A 27,687-nucleotide genomic window follows, 5' to 3' on the forward strand; every position below is an offset into this window, starting at 1 on the left:
AGGGTGCGGGCGGGGGAGCTGGGAGCAGGTGTCTGCCCGGGAGCCCAGGCCCCCAGCAGGTTCCTGTTGGGGCAGCCCTGGGTCGGTGAGGAGGACATGGGCTGCCGGGTAGAAATGCCCGTTGCTGGCCGGGCGCGGTGGCTCAAGCCTGTAATCCCAGCACTTTGGGAGGCCGAGGCGGGTGGATCACGAGGTCAGGAGATCGAGACTATCCTGGCTAACATGGTGAAACCCCGTCTCTACTAAAAATACAAAAAAAAAAAAACTAGCCGGGCGTGGTGGCGGGCGCCTGTAGTCTCAGCTACTTGGGAGGCTGAGGCGGGAGAATGGCGTGAACCCGGCAGGCGGAGCTTGCAGTGAGCCGAGATCACGCCACTGCACTCCAGCCTGGGAGACACAGCGAGACTCCGTCTCAAAAAAAAAAAAAAAAAAAAAAGAAATGCCCGTTGCTGGCCGGGCGCGGTGGCTCACCCCTGTAATCCCAGCTATTCAGGAGGCTGAGGCAGGAGAATCACTTGAAGCTGGGAGGCGGAGGTCGCAGTGAGCTGAGATTGTGCCACTGCACTCCAGCCTGGGTGACAGAGCGAGACTCTGTCTCAAAAAAAAAAAAAAAAAAAAAGAAACGCCTGGCATACAGAGTTGTACTCCCAGGAGGCGCTGTGGGAGGGTGCATTGCCGGGGCAGGGGGCCCAGAGCCCGGGCTAGGGCTGTTGCACTTGGGTGAGCCAGGCCTCTTCTCTTGGTGGCCAGATTCGCCGTTACAAAGCGAACAAGGACGTGATGGAGAAGGCGGCAGAAGTCTACACCCGGCTGAAGTCACGGGTCCTCGGCCCAAAGATCGAGGCGGTGCAGAAAGCGAACAAGGCTGGGACGGAGAAGGAGAAGGCCGAGGAGAAGCTGGCCGGGGAGGAGCTGGCTGGGGAGGAGGCTCCCCAGGAGAAGGCGGAAGACAAGCCCAGCACCGGTGAGGGGCAGGTGGGGTGGGCCCTGAATCTCTGTCTCCTCAGCTGAAGAAGCAGATGCTTTGCAGAACGTTCCAGAAGGGGAGCACAGCTCTGCTCTCTGCCCCAAACCCGCCAGAGTGTTGTGTCCTGTTGGGGTCTCCGCGCAAACCCGGCTTTCATCCCCGGGGCAGCCAGTGAGAGGCATTCAGCCCCACTGTATGCCAGGCAGCCAGGGTACAGGCAACCTGGAGCTCACGCCAGAGGGGTGACGGGAACAGTGCATGACACCACACGCCTCCACCGCCTCCAGCCCCGGGACGCCCAGAGCGGGGGTGGCTCTGTGCAGCAGGGTCAGAGTGGGACGTTGTTCAGAGATGCAGTCGGTGGAGGTTTGGGGGCGAAGGCCTCAGGTGCCTTTGTTTGCCTGGTGGTCCAACAGGAGACGGGGGTGTGACCCTCGGGGCTGCTGGGCTGACATGGCCCCATCACAGGTATGCAGAGCAGCCCTTTGGAGATGGGATGGGCAAACTTGGGACAGGACTCTGCGGCCCAGGGGGGCAGCCGGAGGCTGGTGTCTTTATTTCTTTTCTTTTTTTTTTTTTTTCTGAGATGGAGTCTCGCTCTGTCCCCCAGGCTGGAGTGCAGTGGTACAATCACAGCTCACTGCAACCTTGACCTCCTGGTGGCAAGCCATCCTCCCACCTCAGCCTCCAGAGGAGCTGGGATTGTAGGCCTACACCACTACGCTCTGCTAATTTTTTTTTTTTTGAGACAGAGTCTCGCGCTGTCCCCCAGGCTGGAGTGCAGTGGTGAGATCTGAGCTCACTGCAAGCTCCGCCTCCTGGGTTCACGCCATTCTCCTGCCTCAGCCTCCCGAGTAGCTGGGACTATAGGCGCCCGCCGCCACGCCCGGCTAGTTTTTTGTGTTTTTTAGTAGAGACGGGGTTTCACTGTGTTGGCCAAGATCTCCTGACCTCATGACCCGCATGCTTTGGCCTCCCAAAGTGCTGGGATTACAGGCGTGAGCCACTGTGCCTGGTCAGGCCTCGCTAATTTTTGTATTTTTTGTAGAGACAGGGTTGCTGGCATGTTGCTCAGGCTGGTCTTGAACTCCTGGGCTCAAGTGAGCCTCACATCTTGGCCTCCCATGTGCTGGGATTGTGAGCCCCCGTGCCCAACCTCATCTTCCTTTGTCTTTCCCAGGCTGCTGTGGGCTTTTCTCAGGGCTGCCGACGTTCCCTTATTTCCTGGGCCCCCAGTTCTCCGGGCCAGTGTGGCTGGGGCTGGGGCCGGCTGCAGGATGGGACCATGCAGAGCCCGGCCTCCATGTCGGGAGCTTGCAGACCAGGCAGCAGGTGCCGGGGTCCAGGTGGATGGGCATGCGTCACCCACGGTGCTCAGCTCAAACCCTGGTCCAGTCCTCGAGGGGGAAGGGTTCTGGGGTTCCCAGCTGGAGCCCAGCAGTGACCTGTGACCCCTCTGTCCCACTCAGATCTCTCAGCCCCGGTGAATGGCGAGGCCACGTCGCAGAAGGGGGAGAGTGTGGAGGACAAGGAGCACGAGGAGGGTCGGGACTCGGAGGAGGGGCCGAGGTGTGGTTCCTCTGAAGACCTGCACGAGTGAGTGTCCCGGGCCGTGGGGTGTGGCTTCCTGAGCGGCAGTGGCGTGATGCACACCGTGTCTGAGCTGCTCCTCCTGTGCCAGTCCCTCTGGGAAGGGTCCCAGGGATGTCACCCCCCATGCAGGGGCCTCCCATCCTCACAGCTGACCCCAGGGCCCCGCTGGCTGGCACTTCCTTCCAGTGGCCCCCACTGAGGCAGTTCCAGGGCTTTGAGCTGCCTGCCCCTGGCCTCCCGGGAAGGCGGCTTCTTGCCGAGCCTCCAGGGTGGCCCAGGCAGGCCCTGAGCACGGGCACCTGGCACCCATCACCGTGGCCTGCTGTCTGGTACAAGGCTCAGTGGAGTCAGTCGCTTACACAGCAGCTGCCTTGTGCTAGGCCTGGCTGGCGCCAGCGTGGGGACCCTGGAAATGTTTGTGGTCTCTAGTGGCAGAAGACAGGCAGATAGGAGGGTGGCACTCCAGCCTCAGGTGCCACAAAGGGGCGTCCACTCCTCAGTGCCCGTCCCATTGACCGCCCCACAGGCAGGGCAGGGGCGGGAGGGCATCCTCACACTGCCTTTGCTGTTCCCACCAGCAGCCTACGGGAGGGCCCCGACCTGGACAGGCCTGGGAGCGACCGGCAGGAGCGCGAGAGGGCACGGGGGGACTCGGAGGCCCTGGACGAGGAGAGCTGAGCCATGGGCAGCCAGGCCCCGCCCCCGCCCGAGCTCAGGCTGCCCCTCTCCTTCCCCGGCTCACGGGAGAGCAGAGTGGAGAACTGTGGGGAACGCCATGCTGTTTGTATTGGTTCCCTTGGGTTTTTTTTTTCTGCCTAATTTCTGTGATTTCCAACCACCATGAAATGACTATAAAGGGTTTTTTAATGAAAAAAGAAATCACTTTTATTGGCTTGGTTTTCTAGCATTGCTGGTGCAGTGGGGGCCTGAGCTGGGGAGCAGTTGGCAGCGTCACTGGGCCTGTTTGAGCCTGGGTTGAGCCATCGAGCCCAACCCTGAAAGGCCGGTGGCGGGAGAGCTGGGCGGGAGCAAGCCCTTCCCAGGAGACAAGAGGGAGAAACCGGGGCTGCTAAGCTTTGATGCCTGCTCCCCGCCCCCCACCCAGGAGGCTGGGGTTTGATGCTTTCTGTGTCTGGCAGCCCAGCATCCAGGCAGGTGAGCAGGTCAGATGTGGGGAGGGCGAGGGCCCCTGAGGCTGGGCTGGGAGGGTGGAGACCGGGCCTTCCCTGAGGACCACTGCTAGCTGACAGTGGTCTCCAGTGTGCAAGGGGCGTGGGCCTCAGGGGCCAGCCTGGACTCGCCCGCACATTGTGTGACTTTGGGCAAGTTGCCCTTCCACTCTGGGCTTCTCTTTCCTTCTCTGCATAAGGGACTGTCACATGGGCACGGCCCCTAGCAAGTCACACCGTGCACCGAAGTTGCTAATTCCACAGTGGCATCTCGGGTTTGTCCTCCTGCCCAGCATGGCCGAGTTGCCTCCGTCCCAGTAAGAATTAGGCTGTGGTATGGCGGGAAGGGACTTCCTGAGCCCCGGCTCCATGCTTGGTTGGCTGGACGCAAGCTGCAGTCCCTGTGCCGGATTTCTGCAAATGGCTGTGTCTGGCGTCCTAGCCTCCGCTGGCCATGGGTGTCAGGCTGAGAAGGCTCAGGAAGGCTCCTGACCCGTCCCCTCTCACCTGAGGCTGCCCCTGCTGTGCCGGCTTCCCTGGTTCAGAGCTGAGCTGAATGCCCTGGCCCCTCACGGTCCCTGGTGCACACCGTGACCCCTGGGGACCAGCAGTCCCTCCACCCTTCCTCTCCCCCGGGTCTGGGGTTCCTGGGCTCGTGTCCTAGGAGTGTGTGGGAAGGTGATAGAAAGGTTCTCTTACCGGGTGAGTGGGGATATGGCTTCCTGGGGAGGCCGGGCTGAACGGCTCTTCCCCCTGCACTGAGCACAGCCGCAGCGCACTTCTCACACCTGACCTGAGCCTGCCAGCCTCCACGGCCTGGGCCAGCCTGAGAGCACCGGGTCGGGCGACCTTGCCAGGTGGGTGGGTCCGCTGCCGCCCGTGTCTCTGATGCCCACAGTCTCCCCAGCCCCGCTTCCTCTGCAGCCCAGCGCTTGGGTGGGTGGGTCCTGAGGACCCAGGGGAGCGTGCAGGGGAGAAGGTGCCGTGTCACAGGCACGCAGCCTCTGTGGCTGTTCCCAGCCCTGTCCGATCCCTCCATGAGGCACAGTTCCCTGTGAGGAAGCCCTTTGCCTGTGTTCTCCAGGGGCAGCCGCTGGGCCCAGCCTCCCCGGGGGCCTCAGAGCCCCAGGTGCCCGGCCAGGCCTCTGGTGGGCAGCTGGAGGCAAGAGAAGCCTGTTTGCTTGTTTTTGTACCCCCCACCCCCTGCAAATCGTGCAGTCTCAAGCCAGGCTGGTGCAAAGCCCCAGCTGTGGCTGCTGTGGCTCCTGGCAGCTCTGTCCCCACTGTGAGGCCACCCCAGGGGTCAGCAAAGGCAGTAGCAGCCTGCCTTGGGATGATGGTAGTTTGACATTTTCTTTTTTTGGAGACGGAGTCTCGCTCTGTACCAGGATGGTCTCGATCTCCTGACCTCGTGATCCGCCCGCCTCGGCCTCCCAAAGTGCTGGGATTACAGGCGTGAGCCACCGCGCCCGGCCAAGTTTTACATTTTCTAGTACCTTCTAGTATGAGAGAATGTGGTTCTTAAAACCCTCAAGGTGTGCTAAGGCCAGAGACCCACTTTGAGCACAAGGACGGAGCTGCCTGGAGCCTGGGATGCCACAACGCTGCCTGCACTGCTGGTAGCTGGGGGCCCGTACTGCAGGACTGGAAGAGCCCTGCTAGATATAAAAGGGTTGCTATCAGGGCAAATGGATGCCCTTCCAGACTGGGCATGCTGCTTTTTCTCTTTCCTAATTGCAGTACTCGCTCAGGGTCTTCAAGGGAAGGCTCCTGACTGGCGGCTGAGTGACCCCAGGCTCCGAGGGGAGCAAGCAGTGCTGGGGAGGAGGTGGGAAGTGCAGGCAGGCCCGGAGCAGGGCGTGGGGTGGCTCCGCTCAAAAGGTCACTGCCTCCGCAGCCCCTCAGAGCTCAGCCAGCTGCAGCCCCAAAGGTCTAGGGCTTTAGGAAACCGATCCAGGTTTGGGGCTGGAGAGAATGTTCTGAGGCAGCTCCTCCCTGGGCAGAGCAGGGCAACCCTGCCCCGGGCCTGCAGGCTCCTACAGCTGCTGCCCGCCGGGGGGCAAGGCGAAGGGTCCTACCAGCCAGCTGAGCGGGGGATTGTGCTGTAGGCCCTCCAGCAGCTGCTCTAGCCCCTGCCACGCCTGGTGCACACCCTCGTGGCACTGCACCAGCTGCTCTGCGGGCAGCGCCTCTACAGAGCCGGCCGAGGCCACGACACCATAGAGCTCACAGAGGCTGCGCCGCGCCCGCTTCACCGGCTGCTGGAGCTCGGCGGGCAGGCCCTGGAGGCTGGAGGCCAGGCCACTGTAGGCCGTGTGCAGCTGCTGGAGAAGGCCGCAGACCCTGGACAGAGCCCCGGCGTCCCGCTCCTGTGGGAGGAAGGTGCGAGGTGAGTGGAGACCCACGGGCGGGGTGGGGGGACCCCAGCCATGTGCCAGACCCACCTCCTGGACAGCAGCATCCTCCACACGGGCACCTGAGCCCTGGTCCAGACACGGCTGCCCGTCTGGAGCCTGCTGGGCCTCTTCAATCTGGAGAGAGAGTACAGTGGGGAGATGACGGCTTCTCGGCAAATGACCTTTCACAGCCCCCACCTCCCCCCGTCCCGGGACCTGGGCACATTCAGAGTCCTGGGACAAAGGCCGCGAATTCCACATCAGTTGTACCACAAGTGGACGTGTTATTTCGCAGAAAGAAGTGGTAGTTCACACTTCCCCACGAGGTCATCAGGGAGACATGTAACACAGCATTCGTGGTGTCATGTCATTCCTCACTCCTAAACCCTCCTGTGGCTGCCCAGTACCCTTAAGATAAAACCCAGCTCCTCAGCATGGCCTTGGTGGGCTGGCCCCTGGGACACCTCTGGCCTCATCTCCCATCATACCCCACTGCTGTCTCCACTGCGGCCACACTGGCTCCATTCTGCCCTGCGGCCACTCCAGCAGCCTCCTGCCCCAGGGCCTTTGCACACACTGCCCACTCAGCCCAGAGCCTGCTTCCTGGGCCCTTCACAAGGCCTGCGTTCAGCCTCAGCTCCAGGTGACTCTTGGCGAAACCTTCCCGGCCCGTGGTGTGGCAGCCCCAGTCCCTCCCGTCATATCTGCTCCTCTCCTCGGGGGCACAGCGTGCAGCTTTGGTGTTCGTTGACTTTGTGTTTATCCGCCCTTTGAGGGGGAGCGCTCAGGACTCTGTCCTCGTTGCTGTGTCCCCAGCACGTGGCACCCACGCCCTGCCACCCTGTCCACAGGACCCCATCTTCCTCATCATCTCAACGGCTGGTGGGGATGCGGCAGGCAGTCAAAATGTCAACTCCAGACTGCTGTCGCCCTCCCAGCCCTCGCCGCACCAGTGCTGGACACCTGAAGCCAGCTGTGTAGACAGACGAGTCCCCTCGTTGCTCCCCCAGGCATCTCCCCTCACCCTGTCCAAGGCCAGGCTCCTAATATCCACTCTGCAACCCACCCGGCCTCCCCTCAGGCCCCTGCTCTCCTTGTCTGCTCAGATTACAAGCCTCAGGGGTCTCTTGGGGTCCCCTCTCTCTCACCACCTACATCGGACCCGGGCAGCTCTGACTTCAAAACACCCAGAGCCTAGCTGCTTCGCACCACCACAGCGTGACTCCTGACGTCCGGCAACACTGGTCTGGGTTTACATCCCACTGTCTCCACCTCCGGCCCTTTCCCCCGCCCGGTGGCCTGACCTCATCAGAGTGATCCTTTTAAATGAGACCCGCCTTGGATCAGGTCACTCCTCTGCCCAGAGCCCTCCAGGGCTCCCCCCTCCCTTGAGGTGGAAGCCCAGGTCCAGCCTGACCTGCCCCATCCCCTCCTCACTCGGCTCCAGCCACCCAGACCTCCTTGCTGTTCCTCCAACACGCCAGGGATAGTCCTGCCCCAGGGCCTTTGCACGGCCTGTGCCCTCTTCTCAGATCACCCTCCTGCCCATTCTGACACACTCCCTGTCATTTAGACCTGACTTCAAGAGTCCCCTCTTCAGGGTGACCAGCCCCAGCACAGCCACTTCCTTATCCGGGTACATGTTCCATGTTTCCAAGCATCATCCGACACCCTAAACATTCATCTATGAATTGTCTTCCCCAACAATGGCATCCCCACATCGAGGGCAGGCCTGGGTTCTTGGGATATCCAAGGCCTTCAGTAGCACTTAAAGGAACAAGCGAGGCATGATGAGTCACACACCACATCCCATTTCCCAGCCCAGCATCCTGCACGTGTGGCCCTGAGCACAGCTCTTCTCTTTCTGTGGCCTCCGTCTCCCCTTCTGAAAAGTGTCTGGGCTGAGCTCTGGCCCAGGCTACTTTGCTGTGAGGATTCAAAGGTGGGAAAAGGCTTTGTGATCAGCCGCTCGCACCGCGTCACGAGGGTGGGCCCGTTCCTTCATTCCTCCACGGCGTTTACAGAACACCTTCCAAGTGTGCCGTGGGCCCACGTGCCAGAGGTACAGCAGCGACTGTCCAGCTGGGGGTGGCCACAGTGATGTGAGGTGTCCCAAGGGTCCCCAGGACAGACTGGCCCCCAGCACTGTGGACACAGGGGCCAGATGGTTCTCTGAGGTGGGGCCGCCCTGGGCACTACAGGGTGCTGAGCAGCGTCCCTGGCCTCCACTCCCTCCACCAGGGGCTTGCCCCAGTTGTGACAACCACAGATGTCCCCTGGGGGCAGGTCATCCACACTGAGAACCCTGGGTTAGACCCTCAAACTGTGGCTTGTCGGCCGGGCACAGTGGCTCACACCTGTAATCCCAGCACTTTGGGAGGCTGAGGCGGGCGGATCACGAGGTCAGGCGATTGAGACCATCCTGGCTAACACAGTGAAACCTCGTCTCTACTAAAAATACAAAAAATTAGCCGGGCGAGGTGGCGGGCGCCTGTAGTCCCAGCTACTCGGGAGGCTGAGGCAGGAGAATGGCGTGAACCCGGGAGGCGGAGCTTGCAGCGAGCTGAGATCCGGCCACTGCACTCCAGTCTGGGTGACAGAGCGAGACTCCGTCTCCAAAAAAAAAAAACAAAACAAAACTGCAGCTTGTCACAGACAGACCCCTGGATGTTAACTGAAAACACAGTGGCCTGGGCTGCATGCCAGGAATCCTGACCGAGGGCGGCATCTCGAGGTCTCGCACGGTCCGCTGGGGTGGGGTTGCTGTCCACCAACATGTAACAGCTGTGACTGCTGGGCACGGTGGCTCACGCCTGTCACCCCAGCACTTTGGGAGGCCGAGGCAAGGGGATCGCTGGAGCCCAGAAGCTCAAGACCAGCCTGGGCTACATAGGGAGGCCCCATCTCTACAAAAAGTTTAAATTAACCAGGTGCACCCAGAGGCTGAGGCAGGAGGATCACTTGAACCCAGGAGTTTAAGACCAGCCTGGGCAACATAGCAAAATCTACTCTCTACTAAAAATACAAATAAATACTAGCTGGGTGTGGTGGTCGTGCCAGTTGTCCAGTTACCTGGGAGGCTTAGCGGGGAGGATCTCTTGAGCCCAGTAGTTTGAAGCTGCAGTGGGCCATGATCAAGCCCCTGTAGTCCAGCCTGGGTGGCAGAGCAAGACCCTGTCTCACTGTCTCAAAAAAACAACACCCGGCCAGGCGCAGTGGCTCATGCCTGTAATCCCAGCACTTTGGGAGGCCAAGGCAGGTGGATCATGAGGTCAAGAGATCAAGACCATCCTGGCTAACATGGTGAAACCCCATCTCTACTAAAAAATACAAAATTAACCCGGCGTGATCGCGGGCGCCTGTGGTCCCAGCTACTCAGCAGACTGAGGCAGGAGAATGGCGTGAACCCGGGAGGCGGAGCTTGCAGTGAGCCGAGTTCACGCCACTGCACTCCACCCTGGGCGACAGAGCGAGACTCCGTCTCAAAAAACAAACAAAAACAAATCAAGACCATCCTGGCTGGTCGGCCGGTCGCGGTGGCTCACGCCTGTAATCCCAGCACTTTGGGAGGCCGAGGTGGGCGGATCACAAGGTCAGGAGATCGAGACCATGGTGAAACCCCGTCTCTACTAAAAATACAAAAAATTAGCCGGGCGCAGGGGCGGGCGCCTGTAGTCCCAGCTACTCGGGAGGCTGAGGCAGGAGAATGGCGTGAACCCGGGAGGCGGAGCTTGCAGTGAGCCAAGATTGCGCCACTGCACTCCAGCCTGGGCGACAGAGCGAGACTCCGTCTCAAAAAAAAAAAAAAAAAAAAAAAAAAGACCATCCTGGCTAACATGGTGAAACCCCATCTCTACTAAAAAATACAAAAAAAAATTTAACACGGCGTGATGGTGGGCGCCTGTAGTCCTAGCTACTCAGGAGGCTGAGGCAGGAGAATGGCATGAACCCGGGAGGCAGAGCTTGCAATGAGCCGAGTTCACGCCACTGCACTCCAGCCTGGGCAACAGAGCAAGACTCCGTCTCAAAAAACAAACAAACAAAAACAGAACTCTACAGCAGTCCTGTGAGATTCTGCCTCCAGGGATGCACAACGGCATCTAGAGCAAATGTTGGCCCTCAGGACTGGGGAGGGGGAGACTGGAGGCCAGGGACACTGCTCAGCTCCCTGCAGGGACCAGGATGACCCCACCCCAAAGAATGATCCAACCCCAACGTCCACATTGCCAAAGGGGAGACCCTAGGCCACAGGAAGAGAGCGGGGCCAGTGGGAGGAGAGGACCACTCTGGCCAGGGCACGCGACCCCTGGGTGCATCTGAGTCACCTTGAGTTGGGTCCTTTCCTGCGTGTACTGCTGCCCCAGGCCCTGTGGCCTCCCTGGAGCCCATCCCGGCTTCACTTTCCCCAGCCACAGTGCCGCCTTTCCATCCCCCGAACACACCGAGCTTGCTCCCCGGTAGCTTGCTGTCCTGTCCCTGCTTTTGGGGGGCTTTGTATAGCTGTCTCCCCATCAGTCAGGACGGGACTCAGAGGGACGGCCTTCCTGCTCAGCCCACATCTCCCTCTGCAGACATTGTTTTGCTATCTTTGTGTACCCACTGTCTTTATTTCTTTCTTTCTTTTTTTTTTTTTTTTTTTGAGACGGAGTCTCGCTCTGTCACCTAGGCTGGAGTGCAGTGGCCTATCTCAGCTCACTGCAAGCTCCGCCTCCCGGGTTTATGCCATTCTCCTGCCTCAGCCTCCCGAGTAGCAGGGACTACAGGCGCCCACCACCTCGCCCGGCTAGTTTTTTGTATTTTTAGTAGAGATGGGGTTTCACTGTGTTAGCCAGGATGGTCTCGATCTCCCGACCTCGTGATCCGCCCGTCTCGGCCTCCCAAAGTGCTGGGATTACAGGCTTAAGCCACTGCGCCTGGCCTATTTATTTATTTATTTTTTATTATTTTTTTTTTGAGACGGAGTCTCGCTCTGCCGCCCAGGCTGGAGTGCAGTGGCCGGATCTCAGCTCACTGCAAGCTCCGCCTCCCGGGTTCACGCCATTCTCCTGCCTCAGCCTCCCGAGTAGTTGGGACTACAGGCGCCCGCCACCGCGCCCGGCTAGTTTTTTTTTTGTATTTTTTAGTAGAGACGGGGTTTCACCGTGTTAGCCAGGATGGTCTCGATCTCCTGACTTCGTGATCCGCCCGTCTTGGCCTCCCAAAGTGCTGGGATTACAGGCTTGAGCCACCGCGCCTGGCCTATTTATTTTTTTCTTGAGACAGAGTCTTGCTCTGTCGCCGAGGCTGGAGTGCAGTGGCATGATCTTGGCTTACTGCAACCTCCGCCTCCTGGGTTCAAGTGATTCTCCTGCCTCAGCCCCCCAGGTAGCTGGGATTACAGGCGTGCGCCACCACGCCTGGCTAATTTTTGTATTTTTAGTAGAGACAGGGTTTCTCTGTTGGTCAGGCTGATTTCGAACTCCTGACCTCAAGTGGTCCGCGTGCCTCAGCCTCCCAAAGTGCTGGGATTAGAGGCGTGAGCCACCGCTCCCGGCTACCCGCTGTCTTTAAAGATCTGATCTAGCTCTGTCGCCCTTGCCGGGAGGCAAGCCCCATGAGTGCAGACCCATGGCCATCGGTGGTGCTGACGGCATCGTCTCCTAGACGCTCAGTCAGTATCTTCAGCTAGGTGAGTCCTGGGCAGGGGTTCTAAGAAGTGCCCTGGGGAAGGGGCAGCAGTAGAGGGAAGCTCTTACCAGCTTGAAGCAATCCTGGAGCTGGGCCAGAGTATCTCTGGCTTGGAACTGGCCGTGCTGCAGGTGGCTCACCGCGTGTTCAAATGCCCGCTGGCGGAAGCTGGGACCCAGGTCACCTAAACGAACGAAGTAGCTCCCCTGCTCCGCCGACAGCACCTTCGGCCCGGGCTGGGAGGCAGCCAGCTGAGCTGGAAAGGAAGGTGCACTGCTCGGTCCCAGAAGCCCCTCAGAGCACTGGGGCTTGGGCTTTATAAAAGTTAAGTGAGGCCGGGCGCAGTGGTTCACGCCCGTAATCCCAGCGCTTTGGGAAGCCAAGGCGGGTGGATCACCTGGGGTCAGGAGTTCGAGACCAGCCTGGCCAACATGGTGAAACCTTATCTTTACCAAAAATACAAAATAATAATAGTAATTAGCCAGGTATGATGGTAGGCGTCTATAATCCCAGCTACTCAGGAGGCTGAGGCAGGAGAATCCCTTGAACCCGGGAAGCATGGAGGTTGCAGTGAGCCAACACTGTGCCACTGCACTCCAGCCTGGGCAGCAAGAGCAAGACTCTGCCTCAAAATTAAGTAAAAATAAAAAATGAAGCTGGGTATAGTGGCTCATGCCTGTAATCCCAGTACTTTGGGAGGCTGAGGCTGGAGGATCACTTGAACCCAGGAGTTTGAGGCCAGTTTCGGCAACATAGGGAGACCTGTCTCTACAAAAAAATACATAGCCGGGCATGGTGGTCCTAGTTCCTTGAGAGGCTGGAGCAGGAGGATCACTTGAGCCCAAGAGGTTGAGGCTGTAGTGAGCTATGAACACACCACTGCACTCCAGTGTGGGCGACAGAGCAAGACCTTGTCTCTAAAAAAAACGAAAAAGGGCCAGGTGCTCTCATGTGGAATCCCAATACTTTGGGAGGCTGAGGCAGGAGGATCATTTGAGCCCAAACCAAATAAATACGTCTTTTTAAAAAAAGTCAAGGGCCCGCCTGGGGACGGTCTCTCACACCTGTAATCCCAGCACTTTGGGAGGCCAAGACAGGAGGATCATGAGGTCAGGCGATCAAGACCATCCTGGCTTACATGGTAAAACTCCGTCTTTGCTAAAAATACAAAAAATTAGCCGGGCATGGTGGCGGGTGCTTGTAGTCCCAGCTACTACGGAGGCTGAGGCAGGAGAATGGCGTGAACCCGGGAGGCGGAGATTGCAGTGAGCCGAGATTGTGCCACTGCACTCCAGCCTGGGTGACAGAGCAAGACTCCATCTCAAAAAAAAAAAGAAAAAAAAGTCAAGGGCCCGCTAGCAGCTGTGCCTGAACCCGGGCATCCCCTCACCTTGCTCCTCTGCATTCATGGGGTGGAAGATGTCCCCCAGTCCCTCCAACTCATTCTGCAGCATCGCCAAGCGTGGGGCTTCGTCGGGGCTGTGTGTGGTGGCCAAAGGCCCTGTGTCCTCCCTGCCCAGGGCGGCCCCTTGGGTGAACGTGGCCACGTCAGTCGCAAGGCTCTTGGTTGTGGCTGCAGCTTCCCAGACAGGCTCCGGGCCTACGCTGAGCATCTCTGGGGGCCTGGAGACACCAGCAAACGGGGCCTCTCGGGGGCTCAGGGCAGTCTGCTCCCCACCATTGTCTGTGGTCCTGGAACTGGTACGTCCACCCCAGGAGGTGGCCTGGGTACTAGGTAACCAATTCTGGAAGGTGCTGAGGCCAGTGTGGATGGCCCCTGTTGCCACGTTCCCTGACCCCATGAGCCCAGCAGACGCTGCATCTTTGGTTCCGGTCAGCACTGCCTTGGTGGTGTCCAGGCCCCCCTGGACGGCCCCTTTGGCCATGCTCATGGCACCGGTCACCCCACTGCAGACGGTGTCCTTGGTACCCGTTAGCACAGCCTTGGAGGTGTCCACGCCAGTCTGCATGGTTCCTTTGGCCACATTCACTGCCCCCATGACTCCAGTAGTCACTGCATCTTTAGTGCCACTCAGCACCGCCTTGGCTGTGTCCACACCTGTCTGAACGGTCCCTTTGGCCACATTCACAGCACCAGTGACTCCACTGCAGACGGTGTCCTTGGTACCGGTTAACACAGTCTTGGTGGTGTCCACGCCGGTCTGGACAGTCCCCTTGGCCAAGTTCACAGCCCCTGTGAGCCCAGTGGACACAGCGTCTTTAGTGCCAGTCAGGACAGACTTGGTGGTGTCCAGGCCACCCTGGACGGCCACTTTGGCCACATTCGCGGCACCGGTCACCCCACCGCAGACAGTGTCCTTGGTGCCGGTTAGGACAGTCTTGGTGGTGTCCATGCCAGTCTGGACGGTCCCTTTGGCGACATTCACTGCCCCCATGAGCCCGGTAGTCACTGTGTCCTTGGTGCCGGTCAGCACGGTCTTGGCTGTGTCTACACCCGTCTGGACGGCCCCCTTGGCCACGTTCGCTGCCCCCGTGAGCCCGGTGGACACTGTGTCTTTCGTACCCATGACCACAGACTTGGTGGTGTCCAGGCCCCCCTGGACGGCCCCTTTGGCCACGTTCACGGCACCAGTGACCCCACTGCAGACGGTGTCCTTGGTACCGGTTAACACAGTCTTGGTGGTGTCCACGCCGGTCTGGACAGTCCCCTTGGCCAAGTTCACAGCCCCTGTGAGCCCAGTGGACACAGCGTCTTTAGTGCCAGTCAGGACAGACTTGGTGGTGTCCAGGCCCCCCTGGACGGCCGCTTTGGCCACATTCGCGGCACCGGTCACCCCACCGCAGACAGTGTCCTTGGTGCCGGTTAGGACAGTCTTGGTGGTGTCCATGCCAGTCTGGACGGTCCCTTTGGCGACATTCACTGCCCCCATGAGCCCGGTAGTCACTGTGTCCTTGGTGCCGGTCAGCACGGTCTTGGCTGTGTCTACACCCATCTGGACGGCCCCTTCCGCCACGTTCACGGCACCGGTCACCCCACTGCCAAGGGTGTTCTTTGTACCTGTAGCGATATTTTGGGTCGTTTTCAGTCCAGTTTGCACAGCCCCCTTGGCCACGTTCACGGCACCGGTGACCCCACTGCAGACAGTGTCCTTGGTACCGGTCAGGACAGACTTGGTGGTGTCCATGCCAGTCTGGATGGCCCCTTTGGCCACATTCATGGCACCGGTGACCCCACTGCAGACGGTGTCCTTGGTGCCGGTTAGGACAGTCTTGGTGGTGTCCATGCCAGTCTGGACGGTCCCTTTGGCGACATTCACTGCTCCCATGAGCCCGGTAGTCACTGTGTCCTTGGTGCCGGTCAGCACGGTCTTGGCTGTGTCTACACCCGTCTGGACGGCCCCCTTGGCCACGTTCGCTGCCCCCGTGAGCCCGGTGGACACTGTGTCTTTCGTACCCATGACCACAGACTTGGTGGTGTCCAGGCCCCCCTGGACGGCCCCTTTGGCCACGTTCACTGCACCAGTGACCCCACTGCAGACGGTGTCCTTGGTACCGGTTAACACAGTCTTGGTGGTGTCCACGCCGGTCTGGACAGTCCCTTTGGCCATGTTTACAGCCCCCGTGAGCCCAGTGGACACAGCGTCTTTAGTGCCAGTCAGGACAGACTTGGTGGTGTCCAGGCCCCCCTGGACGGCCCCTTTGGCCACATTCGCGGCACCAGTCACCCCACTGCAGACTGTATTCTTAGTGCCGGTCAGCACGGTCTTGGTGGTGTCCACGCCGGTCTGGACAGTCCCTTTGGCGACATTCACTGCCCCCATGAGCCCGGTAGTCACTGTGTCCTTGGTGCCGGTCAGCACGGTCTTGGCTGTGTCTACACCCGTCTGGACGGCTCCCTTGGCTACGTTCGCTGTCCCCATGAGCCCGGTGGACACAGCGTCTTTAGTGCCAGTCAGGACAGACTTGGTGGTGTCCAGGCCCCCCTGGACGGCCCCTTTGGCCACATTCATGGCACCGGTCACCCCACCGCAGACAGTGTCCTTGGTACCTGTTAGGACCGTCTTGGTGGTGTCCATGCCTGTCTGGATGGTTCCTCTAGCCAAGTTCATGGCACCAGTTACCCCACTACAGATGGTGTCCTTTGTACCTGCTGCGATATTTTGGGTTGTATTCAGCCCAGTTTGCACGGCCCCCTTGGCCACGTTCGCTGCCCCCATGAACCCAGTGGACACTGTGTCTTTTGTACCCATGACCACAGACTTGGTGGTGTCCAGGCCCCCCTGGACGGCCCCTTTGGCCAAGTTCATGGCACCGGTCACCCCACTGCAGACGGTGTCCTTGGTACCAGTTAGGACAGTCTTGGTGGTGTCCACGCCGGTCTGGATGGTTCCTTTGGCCACGTTCACGGCACCAGTCACCCCACTACAGACGGTGTCCTTGGTACCTGTTAGGACAGTCTTACTAGTGTCCACACCGGTCTGAATGGTTCCTCTGGCCACATTCACTGCCCCTGTGAGCCCAGTGGACACAGCATCTTTGGTGCCAGTCAGCACAGCCTTGGAGGTGTCCACGCCGGTCTGGACAGTCCCTTTGGCCAAGTTCACTGCCCCCATGACCCCAGTAGTCACTGTGTCTTTGGTGCCGGTCAGCACTGTCTTGGTGGTGTCCACACCGGCCTGTACGGTCCCTTTGGCCACATTCACTGCCCCCGTGAGCCCAGCGGACACCGTGTCCTTGGTGCCGGTGAGGACAGCCTTCGAGGTGTCCAGACCCCCTTGGGCGGCCCCCTTAGCCATGTCCACAGCCCCCGTGACCCCGCTGGACACCACCTCCTTGGTGCCCGTGAGTGCAGACCGAGTGGTATCCAGGCCTCCCTGGACCACTCCCTTAGCCGCATCCACCACGCTGGCCATCCCGGAGGAGACGGCATCCTTGGCCCTGGACATCTTGGAACACACCAGGTCTTTGGCCCCGGACACCATTTGCTGAGAAAGGACACAGGTGATCAAGAGAAGGACTGAGAGGCATACTCCACCCCGATGTCCGCCAGCCCAGCCCCCTAGTGTGCCTTGAGGCAAGGAACTGCAGCCACCCAGAGGCCCCCACCTTCTCAAAAAGCAAGCTGCTTCCTCACCCCAACCCTGGTCAACCACTCATCAGGCTGTAGGGTGGCACCCTGGCTCTCCAGGACAAAGTCCTCATGAGCTCACAGCACCAGCCTCTTTCATTCTCACGCATCCCCTTCCCCTGCTGTAGGCAGGCCTCGTCCATGACAGCACGTCCCAGGCCTGGACTCAACCAAGGTCCCCAGGCCTGGACTCGGCGCAGGTCTTACAGTTACCTCTCTGTTCCTCCTGCTTATTCTCCATTCATGGCAAATGTTGAGCCTGGTGCCCTAGTGACACCAGGGAGACCAAAACTGCTTATTAAAAATCATTATATCCAGGCTGGGTGTGATGGCTGATGCCTGCAATCTTAGCACGTTGGGAGCCCAAGGTGGGAGGATCACTTGAGCCCAGGAATTCAAGATCAGCCTGGGTAACCAAACAAGACCCAGTCTCTACAAAATTTTAACAATTGGCTGGGTGGTGGTGCACACCTGTAGTCCCAGCTACTTGGGAGGCTGAGGCGGGAGGATTGCTTGAGTCCAGAAGGTTGAGGCTGTAGTGAAATATGATCATACCACTGTACTCCAGCCTGGGCAACAGAATAAGATTCTGTCTCAAAAATAATAATATATTCAGGCTGGGCGCAGTGGTTCACGCCTGTAATCCCAGCACTGTGGGTGGCTAAGGTGGGAGGATTGCTTGAGCCCAGGAGTTTAAGAGCAGCCTGGGCAACAGTGAGACCCCATGTAATTACAAGGAGTAATTGGGGCTCGTGCCTGTAATCCCAGCACTTTGGGAGGCCAAGGCAAGTGGATCACCTGAGGTCAAGAGTTCGAGACCAGCCTGACCAACATGGTGAAACTCCATCTCTACTAAAAATACAAAAATTAGCTGGGCCTGGTAGTGGGCACTTGTAATCCCAGCTACTCTGGAGGCTGAGGCAGGAGAATCACTTGAACCCAGGAGGCGGAAGTTGCAGTGAGCCGAGATCGCGCCATTGCACTCCAGCCTGGGTGACAGAGCAAGACTCTGTCTCAAAAAAATAATAAAAGTAGGCCAGGCGCGGTGGCTCACGCCTGTAACCCCAGCACTTTGGGAGGCCGAGACGGGCGGATCACGAGGTCAGGAGATTGAGACCATCCTGGATAACACAGTGAAACCCCGTCTCTACTAAAAATACAAAATATTAGCCAGGCATGGTGGCGGGCGCCTGTAGTCCCAGCTACTTGGGAGGCTGAGGCGGGAGAATGGCGTGAGCCAGGGAGGCGGAGCTTGCAGTGAGCCGAGATCGCGCCACTGCACTCCAGCCTGGGCAACATAGTGAGACTCGGTCTCAAAAAAATATATATATATTAATAGTAATAAAAGTAGGCCGGGCGCGGTGGCTCAAGCCTGTAATCCCAGCACTTTGGGAGGCCGAGGCGGGCGGATCACGAGGTCAGGAGATCGAGACCATCCTGGCTGACATGGTGAAACCCCGTCTCTACTAAAAAATACAAAAAACTAGCCGGGCGAGGTGGCGGGCGCCTGTAGTCCCAGCTACTGGGGAGGCTGAGGCAGGAGAATTGCGTGAACCCGGGAGGCGGAGCCTGCAGTGAGCTGAGATCCGGCCACTGCACTCCAGCCTGGGCGGCAGAGCGAGACTCCGTCTCAAAAAAAAAAAAAAAAAAATAGTAATAAAAGTAAAAAAATAGGCCGGGCGCAGTGGCTCAAGCCTGTAATCCCAGCACTTTGGGAGGCCGAGGCGGGCGGATCACAAGGTCAGGAGATCGAGACCACAGTGAAACCCCGTCTCTACTAAAAATACAAAAAAAAAAATTAGCCAGGCGCGGTGGCGGGCGCCTGTAGTCCCAGCTACTCAGGAGGCTGAGGCAGGAGAATGGCGGGAACCCGGGAGGCGGAGCTTGCAGTGAGCCGAGATCGCGCCACTGCACTCCAGCCTGGGCAACAGCGTGAGACTCCGTCTCAAAAAAAAAAAAAAAAAAAGTAAAAAAATAAAAGCAAAAATGAATGACGGTGATAGCCTAGGAGTTCTAACACTCAGGTGTACCTATGAGGTACTGTTTTGTTTGTTTTTTGAGACAGAGTCTCACCCTGTCACCCAGGCTGGAGTGCAGTGGCACAATCTCAGCTCACTGCAGTCTCTGCCTCCTGGGTTCAAGCAATTTTCCTGCCTCAGCCTCCTGAGTAGCTGGGATTACAGGTGCCTGCCACCACGCTCGGCTACTTTTTGTATTTTTAGTAGAGACGGGGTTTCACCATGTTGGCCAGGCTGGTCTCAAACTCCTGAGCTCAATTGATCTGCCTGCCTCAGCCTCCCCAAAGTGTTGGGATTACAGGCATGAGCCACCACGCCCGGCCAAGGTGCTGTTTTAATTCAGTAAGTTCTCAACTGGGTGATTCTGCCTCCAGGGGGCACTGGGTGATGTCTGGAGATATCTGTAGTTGTCACAACTTGGGGAGACTCCTGGCACGGAGTAGGTGGAGGCCAGGGATGCTGCTCGGCACCCTGCAGTGCCCAGGATGGCCCCACCCCAGAGAATGATCCAACCCCAAATATCCGCAGGACTGAGATTGAGAAGCCCTGAAATTATCTTCTCAGAACCCGTCTCCCCACTAACTTTGGCTCAGGTGAGCACCTTGGGCTCTGTAGTTGGAGAGACCCAGATTCAAGTCACAGCTTTTTACCCTCTCCTGCCCAACACTCACTGTGTGTCCTTAGGCAAGTCACATGCCCTCTCTGAGCTCATATCCTCGTCTGGAAAATGCTGATTAAAACAGCTCCTCTTGCCGGGCGTGGTGGCTCACGCCTTTAATCCCAGCACTTTGGGAGGCTGAGGTGGGTGGATCACGAGGTCAAGAGTTCGAGACCAACCCGACCAACATGGTGAAACCCCATCTCTACTAAAAATACAAAAATTAAGGCCGGGCGCGGTGGCTCACACCTGTAATCCCAGCACTTTGGGAGGCTGAGGTGGGTAGATCACGAGATCAGAAGATCGCCACCATCCTGGCTAACACGATGAAACCCCGTCTCTACTAAAAAATACAAAAAATTAGCCAGGCGTGGTGGTGGGTGCCTGTAGTCCCAGCTACTCGGGAGGCTGAGGCAGGAGAATGGTGTGAACCTGGGAGGCGGAGCTTGCAGTGAGCTGAGATCATCCCACTGCACTCCAGCCTGGGCGACACAGCAAGACTCCATCTCAAAAAAAAAAAAAAAAAAAAAAAAAAAAAAAAAAAACATTAGCCGGGCATGGTGGTGGGCACTTGTCCCAGCTACTCGGGAGGCTGAGGCAGGAGAATCGCTTGAACCTGGGAGGTAGAGGTTGCAGTGAGCTGAGATCGTGCCATTGCACTCCAGCCTGGGTGAAACAGCGAAACTACGTCTCAAAAAAATAAAAGTAGAAGAAATAAAGTGGTTACGCTGCTGTTGATTTGGTTGCATCGTGCCAGGCACAGCCCTGTGTAGACTGGAGCCTTACGTGATTAGAGTGAGGTAGCACCGCACCCATTTCACAGATGTGGAAATAGAGGCTCAGAGGGGAAGCTCTGCCTGGGATCCCCAGGCTGTCTGCCTTCCCTGAGGCCCACAGCAGCCCCCCAGATGGCAGGAGCTAAAATGTCCCAGGAGGGGGCACCCCCAGGGCTCCTGCCACATCAGACCCTGCCCTGCACGTGCCTCTCACCTTTTCCGAAGGTTGCAACTCCTTCTCCGTCCATGGGGCCGTCTGCTCTGGGTGGGCGGCCACTGTGGGGACAGGGGCTGGTCAGGGAGGGCGAGGGGATGCAGGTTAGGACCATCTACCGGGCTGCCCATTGTGCAATAGCCAGGCACGGCCTGAAAGGTCAGGAATGTTTCAGCTACCCCGCCAGGGACAGCAGGAGGTGACATCCACGGCTACCAGCCAGAACTGGTCTCCCCCCAACAGTGCTGGGGGCTCCCCCCAAGCCTAGGGCCGCTGTTCCCCGAAGCAGGGTTCCATGGTACTTCCTCTGCTGGGTGCTGGACACCCACCCTGAGTCCCGGGATTCACAGAGCCTGGGGTCGGGGAGCAGCCCCTTGCCCAACCCACCCCGCCCCCGCTGCAGCTGCCTGCTGCCTGTCGCCAGGCCAAGGTATGTGGAGCAGAAGTCAGCTGCCTGGGGCTCTGGGCCCAGAGGGAGGCCCAGCTCAGGCGGCCGCCCCATTCCTGGGTTCCCTGTCATTGTCCCTGATTGCTCAAGCTGAGCCACAGGAGGCTGGGGAGCTCCCGGGCTGTGTGACCCCAGGGGAGCTGCTGCTTCTGCCTGGGAGTCTGGATCTCACTCTGATGAGCCCAGAGGGGCAGAGCACCCAGCCTGGTCCATGGTGCATCAGAAACGGGGTGCAGGGTGGGGGAATGGCCGAGGGACTGAGTGGGGGGCATTGCAGGGAGACAGGCTGGGTTGAAAGCCACCTTCGGTCACTCACCCCCCATATTTATGCCTCAGTTTCCCCATCCGCCACAAGATGTCCCCCACACAGGCAAATATGGAGGGCTCGCCAAATGGCCAGAAGTCCCTGCGGGGGGAGCTCCTCCTCCCAGGTCCATGTGTAGAGTTCCCCCGCACCCCCAGCTGGGCCGGCACTCACCCTGAGCCTGTGGTCGGGCAGCCTCGGCGGCAGGCGCTCCTGCGGGGTCAGTGGCTGGCCGGGCTCTCGCCGAGCTATGTGCATTGGCCACCAGGTTCCGGGCAGAGCTGAAGCCAGGCAGGGACCCAAAGAAGCTGCCCAGGGTCTGCATTGGGGAGGGGGAGGTGTGCAGGATGAGCGGGCCAAGCCTCGGCAGGGACAGGGGTCCCAGGAAGCATCGATCAGCCCAGTGCCGCCCCAGCCCCTTGCTCCCAGGTGACCTCGGGAAACTGTTTCAGCCACTCAGCCTCAGTTTCCACACCTGGGCAATGGGCAGACTCAGCTTGCCTCCCGTGCACAGAGGAAAAGATCTCCAAAGACCTTTTCTCCAAAGACCTTTTCCTTCCAGGACCTCCACTGCACAGATGGGGAAACTGAGGCTCAGAGAGGGGCAGAGCTGAGGCCGGCCCAAGGTCACCCGCTGGGGAAGGTGCCAAGGTCTGCGTGGGTCCCCCACCTCCAGCTTGGGTCAGGAAGGAAGGGGTTGGCATCATGGCTCCCAGAGCCTCCCCGCCAGCCCACCAAGGAAGCACCTCTCCAGACGTGAGACCCCAGGACTATGGAGGTCACCTTCCCTGACTCTGGAGCATCTCCAGGCCCCAGCAAGAATCTGCCCCCCGTTTCCTTTCTTTACCTTGCCCTTGGGTTTGGGGGGATCCCGTCTCCCTTCGTCTGGAGCAGACATAGTGAGAATGTGAGAAGCTGGAAGGGGGTAGAGAAGGTGCGTGAATAGGGGTTCCCCAGCCTCCCATCCCACACCCACTCCTCCCGAGAGCCTCAGCAGTCCCCGACACCCACCTGCAGGCCTGGCCTCACCCTGGTGTCACTGAAGCAGACGCGGCCCCGTTCACCTGGACTGCGCGAGGGTCCCCCTGAGGACGGACTGGCCCGGCTGGCAGCTGGCTCTGCCCTCGGCTCCCTGGCCTTATAGGGTCCAGGGCAGGCGCAGGCCCAGCCGGCAGGGGCAAGCGGCCAATGGGCCCGGGGGAGGCAGCCTGGACGGTCACGTGACCACCTGCCCAGCCCAGTGTGGGCCCGGGCCCAGCACCTTTCCCCTGTTCCCTGCCCACAGCTTGCACCAGGCTGAGTGGCTCACAGGCCAGCTGGGCTCCCTTCCCTTCCCCCCCGAGGGACTGCCTATGTGCCCATCCTGCCTCCAGTTCCATCCACAAGATGGGTATAGTTCAAATCCCCACTGTGCCAGGACGCCTTGACTCGTTACCATCTTTGTGCCTCAGTTTCCTGTCTCGTACTCTGCACCATGTCCCGTAGTGTCCAGCTTCCTCCTTCACTTGCTTCACCCCAGTCACACAGGCCTCCTTGCTGTGCCTCTAGCACACCTGGCACTGTCCTGCCTTAGGGCCTCTGCACGGGCCGTGCCCTCTGCCTGGAACACCTCCCCACAGGTTCCCACAGAACAGTGCCTGGCGTACATTTGGTGCTTAATACCGTTTGGCTCAGTAGAACAACAGAGAGTGATTGTGAGCCTCTGTGAGATGAGGTCATGCACTGAACAAATGCTACCTTTGCGTTACCCAGGCAGAAGCAGGGTCTCAGGGTCTCAGGGTCTCTGCGAGGAGCAGAGGGTGTCCTCAGTGTGGAGGGGAGCCTGTCACTCTCCAGAAGGGACTTAGACCAAAATGCAGACCAAGATGGAGCACCAGCCAAGCTGGGGGCACCCTAGGAGTGAAAACCCAACCTGGGGGGCTTGGGCCAACCCACGGAGGCTCCCTGGAGAAGGCGTCCTGTTCCAAAAAAAACTGGTTAGGACGGGATTCAAACCCAGACCCGGAACCTTCGTGCCGAGCCCAGCCTATGTGCTGGGCTGGCTGTGGGTGGGTGGGCAGAGGAATGGCTGTGACGCCCACCCTGGGCTGTGTCCCCCTCCTACCTGCCTCCGAGACAGGATTCCTAGCCCTGTGTTATTGGGGGTGAGAGGGCAGACCCCATGGGTGGCTCTGGGCACTGGGCTGGGAGGAGGGAGGGTCCAGCCACAGGATCTGATGATTCCCAGGCCGTCTGTCTCCTTGGAGCCGACACTGTGTTTGCTAAACAGTGGGGGAACAACGGGGGGGTGTCCCCCAACCTCTCCTACCAGCCAGTGCTTCCCAAGGGTGGCTGGGAGAGCTCTGGGTGCCCCTCCCCTTCCCAAAGGGCGGCCACAGCCCAGTGTGTGGGGAGAAAAAATAAATAAGTGATCACAAACATCCCAGCCAGGACCTGCCCCTCCTCTGCCCAGCACCCTCCATGGCTCCCACCTTCCCCGGGGTAGGAGCCAGGGGTCAAAGCCCAAGTCCCCACTCCCTACAGCCCGCTAGGCCCTGCATAACCTGCCTCATCCTCTCCCCACCTTCCCCTCTTCCTTCTCCTCACTCTGCTCCAGTAACACGGGCCTTTTCACTGTTCCCATAACACACCAGGACAGTGGAGTCCCTCAAAGACACACGTGACTGTGCCTGCTTAGCCCCCAACACCCTGCCTCAGGGCCTTCATGCAGGTTGTTGCTTTTGCCTCCAGCACCCTTTCTCATATCCCTCACCTCCTTCCAAATCTTTCCTCGAATATCACTTCCTCCAAGAGGCCCTCCTGGATCCCCTCTCCCTTTAAAAAATATATACCTCAGGCCAGGTGCCATGGCTCAGTCTGTAATCCTAGCATTTAGGGAGACCCAGGCAGGAGGATTGGCTTGAGATCAGGAGTTTGAGACCAGCCTGGGTGACAGAGCGAGATCCACATCTCAAACGAAAAATAAATAAATAAAATAAATTTACATATATTTATGTATATTTAAATATATATATTTTTTCTTTTGAGACGGAGTCTCGCTCTGTCACCCAGGCTGGAGTGCAATGGCGCCATCTCGGCTCACTGCAAGCTCCACCTCCTGGATTCATGCCGTTCTCCTGCCCCAGCCTCCCAAGTAGCTGGGACTACAAGCTCCCGCCACCACACCCGGCTAATTTTTTGTATTTTTAGTAGAGACGGGGTTTCACTGTGCTAGGCAAGATGGTCTCGATCTCCTGACCTCGTGATCCACCCACCTTGGCCTCCCAAAGTGCTGGGATTATAGGCGTGAGCCACCGTACCCGGCCGCCCAAAAAATATTTTTAAATAAAAATTAAACAAATTAATGGGCCAGGCACAGTGGTTCATGCCTGTAATCCCAGCACTTTGGGAGGCTAAGGCCGGTGGATCACCTGAGGTCAGGAGTTTGAGACCAGTCTGACCAACATGGCGAAACCCTATCTCCACTAAAAATACAAAAGTCAGCTGTGTGTGGTGGCACACGCCTGTAGTCCCAGCTACTCAGGAGGCTGAGGCAGGAGAATCACTTGAACCCGGGAGGTGGAGGTTGCAGTGAGCTGAGATCGCGCCACTGCACTCCAGCCTGGGTGACAGAGACAGACTCTGTCTCAATAAATAAATAAATAAATAAATAAATCCCAGAGCTTAGCTCAACCCATTCTCTTTTCCTCACCTCTGCTCCAGTGAAACTGATTTCCCTACTGCTGTGCCTTTCCCTAAGCTGTTCCCTCTGCCAAAATGCTTATCCCTGTGTGTTCTGATCATCCTCAACAGGCCTGGCCCTGCCAGGAGCCCCCAGCCTCATGTGGGAAAAGACAAGGCTGCCTGTCGTTATAAGTCAAGGTGGAAAGGGCAAGAAACCTTGAGAAGGTGACCTGTGGAGGACCGGAGGAGGGAGGTATCCAGCTGGGATAGAGCCCAGGAAGCCTTCCTGGAGGAGGCGGCATTGAGGCTGGGCCTTCAGGATGTATGAGATGTGTCCGAGGGACGGATAGGGGGTGGGAAGGGCATTCCAGGTGGCCACACAGCCTCAGCAAAGGCCCGGAGGTGGGAATGTGCCCACTTCCATGGGCGAAGAGCAAAGTATCCAGGTCAGGCTGGAGGAGGAAGTTGGAAGGTGAAGAGTTTGGTCTGTGGGCAGCGGGGACTTGTGGGAAGTTCCAGAACAGGATCAGGGAGGTGGATTTGGCTGGTGGAAGTGGTCGGAGATCCCAGAGCCGCCCTCTGGACCACGTCCCAGGGAAGTCAGGGGCCACCCTGACCTCACCATACCACGCTATGGTTTCCTAACACCCTACCCAGTCCCAGGGGAGTTGACGGAGCAGCCAGAAATGCGGTCAGAGGACAGGAGGGAACCCCCGAGACCAGCCCATGGCCCTTGCCCTGCCTCTGTCTTCCCATCCTGACCAGCGCAGATGGAGAGACCACAGCAAGACCAGCTCCTGCAGGACCAGGAGGTGGGAAGACAGCTGCTCTATCTGACTCCTTCCCCTTCTGTTCTGCTCCCTGCAATTTCCACGAAATTCACCTGGACCAAGATGCGAACAGCTTCCATGCGACCGAAGGGGCGATGCTCTTGTTTATTTTTAGAGACAGGGTCTCGCTCTGTTGCCCAGACTGGAGCGGAGTGGTTACCAATCAAAGCTCACTGCAGCTTCAACATCCTGGGTTAGAGGGATCCTGCTGCCTCAGCCTCCTGAGTAGCTGGGGCACAGGCTCGCACCATGCCTATTTTTAAAATTTTTTGTAGAGAGAAGGTCTCGCTATGTTGCCCAGGTTGGTGTCAAAACTCCTGGGCTCATACAATCCTCCCACCTCAGCCTCCCAAAGTGCTGGGATTACAGGTGTGAGCCATATGCCCGACAATTTTTTTTTTTTGAAACAGACTCTCGCTCTGTCGCCCAGGCTGGAGTGCAGTGGCTGGATCTCAGCTCACTGCAAGCTCCGCCTCCCGGGTTAACGCCATTCTCCTGCCTCAGCCTCCCGAGTAGCTGGGACTACAGGCGCTCGCCACTTTGCCCGGCTAGTTTTTTTTTTTTTTTGAGACGGAGTCTCGCTCTGTCGCCCAGGCTAGAGTGCAGTGGCCGGATCTCAGCTCACTGCAAGCTCCGCCTCCCGGGTTCACGCCATTCTCCTGCCTCAGCCTCCCGAGTAGCTGGGACTACAGGCGCCCGCCACCTCGCCCGGCTAGTTTTTTGTATTTTTTAGTAGAGATGGGGTTTCACCACGTTAGCCAGGATGGTCTCGATCTCCTGACCTCGTGATCCGCCCGTCTCGGCCTCCCAAAGTGCTGGGATTACAGGCTTGAGCCACTGCGCCCGGCTGCCCGACTAGTTTTAAGTTGCAATGCTTACCCCACGTGGGCTGGGCAGTAATGATGGATCCCAGACAGGATGACAGGCAGGTCAGAGAAGCACCATTCTTCCAGATCTTGAACCCTGGCTCTACACAGCCCCTCCCTCTCCGTCTCTGCGGTGACACACCTCCGTGGCCCCCAGCCCCCTGGGATTGAGACCCACCCTGGCTGGAACACACATGGGCCTTTCAACATCAAAAAGGACCTTTATTCTGGGGGCAAATCTCAAACAGCAAAGCAAGCGGGTGTGGCAGGCTGAGCAGCTCAGCCCACGGGCATCTTCGGGGAACCCACCAGTCCAGGATGTAAAAACTGAGGGAGGAGGAGGACTCCCTTTTCCAAGTTCCAAATAGGGGAAAAGGTGTGTTTCCCTGGAAAGTATTTTTTTAAAAAATGAGATAAGGTCTTGCTTTGTCACCCAGGCAAGAGTGCAGGGGCCAGATCATGGCTGACTGTAGCCTCCAACTCCTGGGCTCAAGCAGTCCTCCCACCTTGGCCTCCCAAAGTGCTGTGATTACAGGCGTCAGCCACCACACCCAGTCAGGGCTCACTTTTCAAAGCCCCAAACAGCAGGCATTGGGCAAAATGTGTGTTTGTTTCTTGGGGAGGCTGTTATTATTTTTTAGATAGAGTCTTGCTCTGTCACCCAGGCTGGTGTACAGTGGCGCAATCTCTGCGCACTGCAACCTCCCGCCTCTCGGGTTCAAGCAATTCTCCTGCCTCAGCCTCACAAGTAGCTGGGACTTACAGGTGCACACCACCACGCCTGGCTTTTTTTTTTTTTTTTTTCTTTTAGAGATGGGGTTTCATCATGTTGGCCAGGATGGTCTCGAACTCCTGACCTCAGATGATCCACCGGCCTCAGCCTCCCAAAGTGCTGAGATTAGAGGCATCAGCCACTGTGCCCAGCCTCTTGGAGAGGTTTGGATTAGCTTCATGGAGCCAGGGAGCAGGACACAGGTGAAGAACCAGCTCGTGGCTCAAGCTGGCCTGAATTGGGTTCGAGGTCCTGCT

General features: G+C 58.5%; 2 protein-coding genes across 6 annotated transcripts in view; one reads left to right on the forward strand and one right to left on the reverse strand.

Moving 5' to 3' along the window:
• The window catches only part of HDGFL2 (HDGF like 2), a 36,512-nt gene extending 32,105 nt beyond the window's left edge, over positions 1 to 4,407 (forward strand). For 2 of the 3 annotated variants that reach the window (XM_071086044.1, XM_071086045.1), the window contains exons 14-16: positions 751 to 964; positions 2,437 to 2,563; positions 3,139 to 4,407. In XM_071086044.1, coding sequence (XP_070942145.1) covers positions 751 to 964; positions 2,437 to 2,563; positions 3,139 to 3,238 — 441 coding nt within the window. In that variant the 3' untranslated portion in view covers positions 3,239 to 4,407. The remainder of the gene's footprint in view (positions 1 to 750; positions 965 to 2,436; positions 2,564 to 3,138) is intronic. The other variant, XM_071086046.1, reaches the window with a different exon arrangement.
• Positions 4,408 to 5,129: 722 nt separating this feature from the next.
• Positions 5,130 to 22,448, reverse strand: LOC105487145 (perilipin 4). Of its 3 annotated transcripts, none has more exons than XM_071086040.1 (8): positions 22,311 to 22,448; positions 22,147 to 22,214; positions 21,474 to 21,618; positions 20,548 to 20,609; positions 13,183 to 16,738; positions 11,861 to 12,048; positions 6,174 to 6,260; positions 5,130 to 6,098 (listed from the first exon to the last, which is right to left on the reverse strand). In XM_071086040.1, the coding sequence occupies exons 2-8, from the start codon at positions 22,195 to 22,197 to the stop codon at positions 5,766 to 5,768; spliced, it is 4,422 nt and encodes a 1,473-aa protein (XP_070942141.1). In that variant the 5' UTR covers positions 22,198 to 22,214; positions 22,311 to 22,448; the 3' UTR covers positions 5,130 to 5,765. The 3 variants fall into 3 exon arrangements, with proteins under 3 accessions (XP_070942141.1, XP_070942139.1, XP_070942140.1); XM_071086038.1 differs by having other exon boundaries at positions 20,548 to 20,624; XM_071086039.1 differs by having other exon boundaries at positions 20,548 to 20,624; positions 22,329 to 22,423.
• Between the last annotated feature and the right edge of the window lie 5,239 nt (positions 22,449 to 27,687).

This window comes from Macaca nemestrina, chromosome 20 (assembly GCF_043159975.1).
Source record: "Macaca nemestrina isolate mMacNem1 chromosome 20, mMacNem.hap1, whole genome shotgun sequence".
NCBI lineage: Eukaryota > Metazoa > Chordata > Mammalia > Primates > Cercopithecidae > Macaca > Macaca nemestrina.

What these genes read in the sequence shown, in the direction of transcription:
- LOC105487145 (XM_071086038.1), bottom strand. Translation starts at nt 22,197, where the DNA reads ATGTCTGCTCCAGACGAAGGGAGACGGGATCCCCCCAAACCCAAGGGC. An exon ending in TGCCCGACCACAGGCTCAGG is followed by an intron (nt 20,625 to 21,473) that starts GTGAGTGCCGGC and finishes CTCCCTGACCAG; the next exon opens with CCCCTGTCCCCACAGTGGCC. An exon ending in AGGATGCTGCTGTCCAGGAG is followed by an intron (nt 6,099 to 6,173) that starts GTGGGTCTGGCA and finishes TTCCTCCCACAG; the next exon opens with GAGCGGGACGCCGGGGCTCT.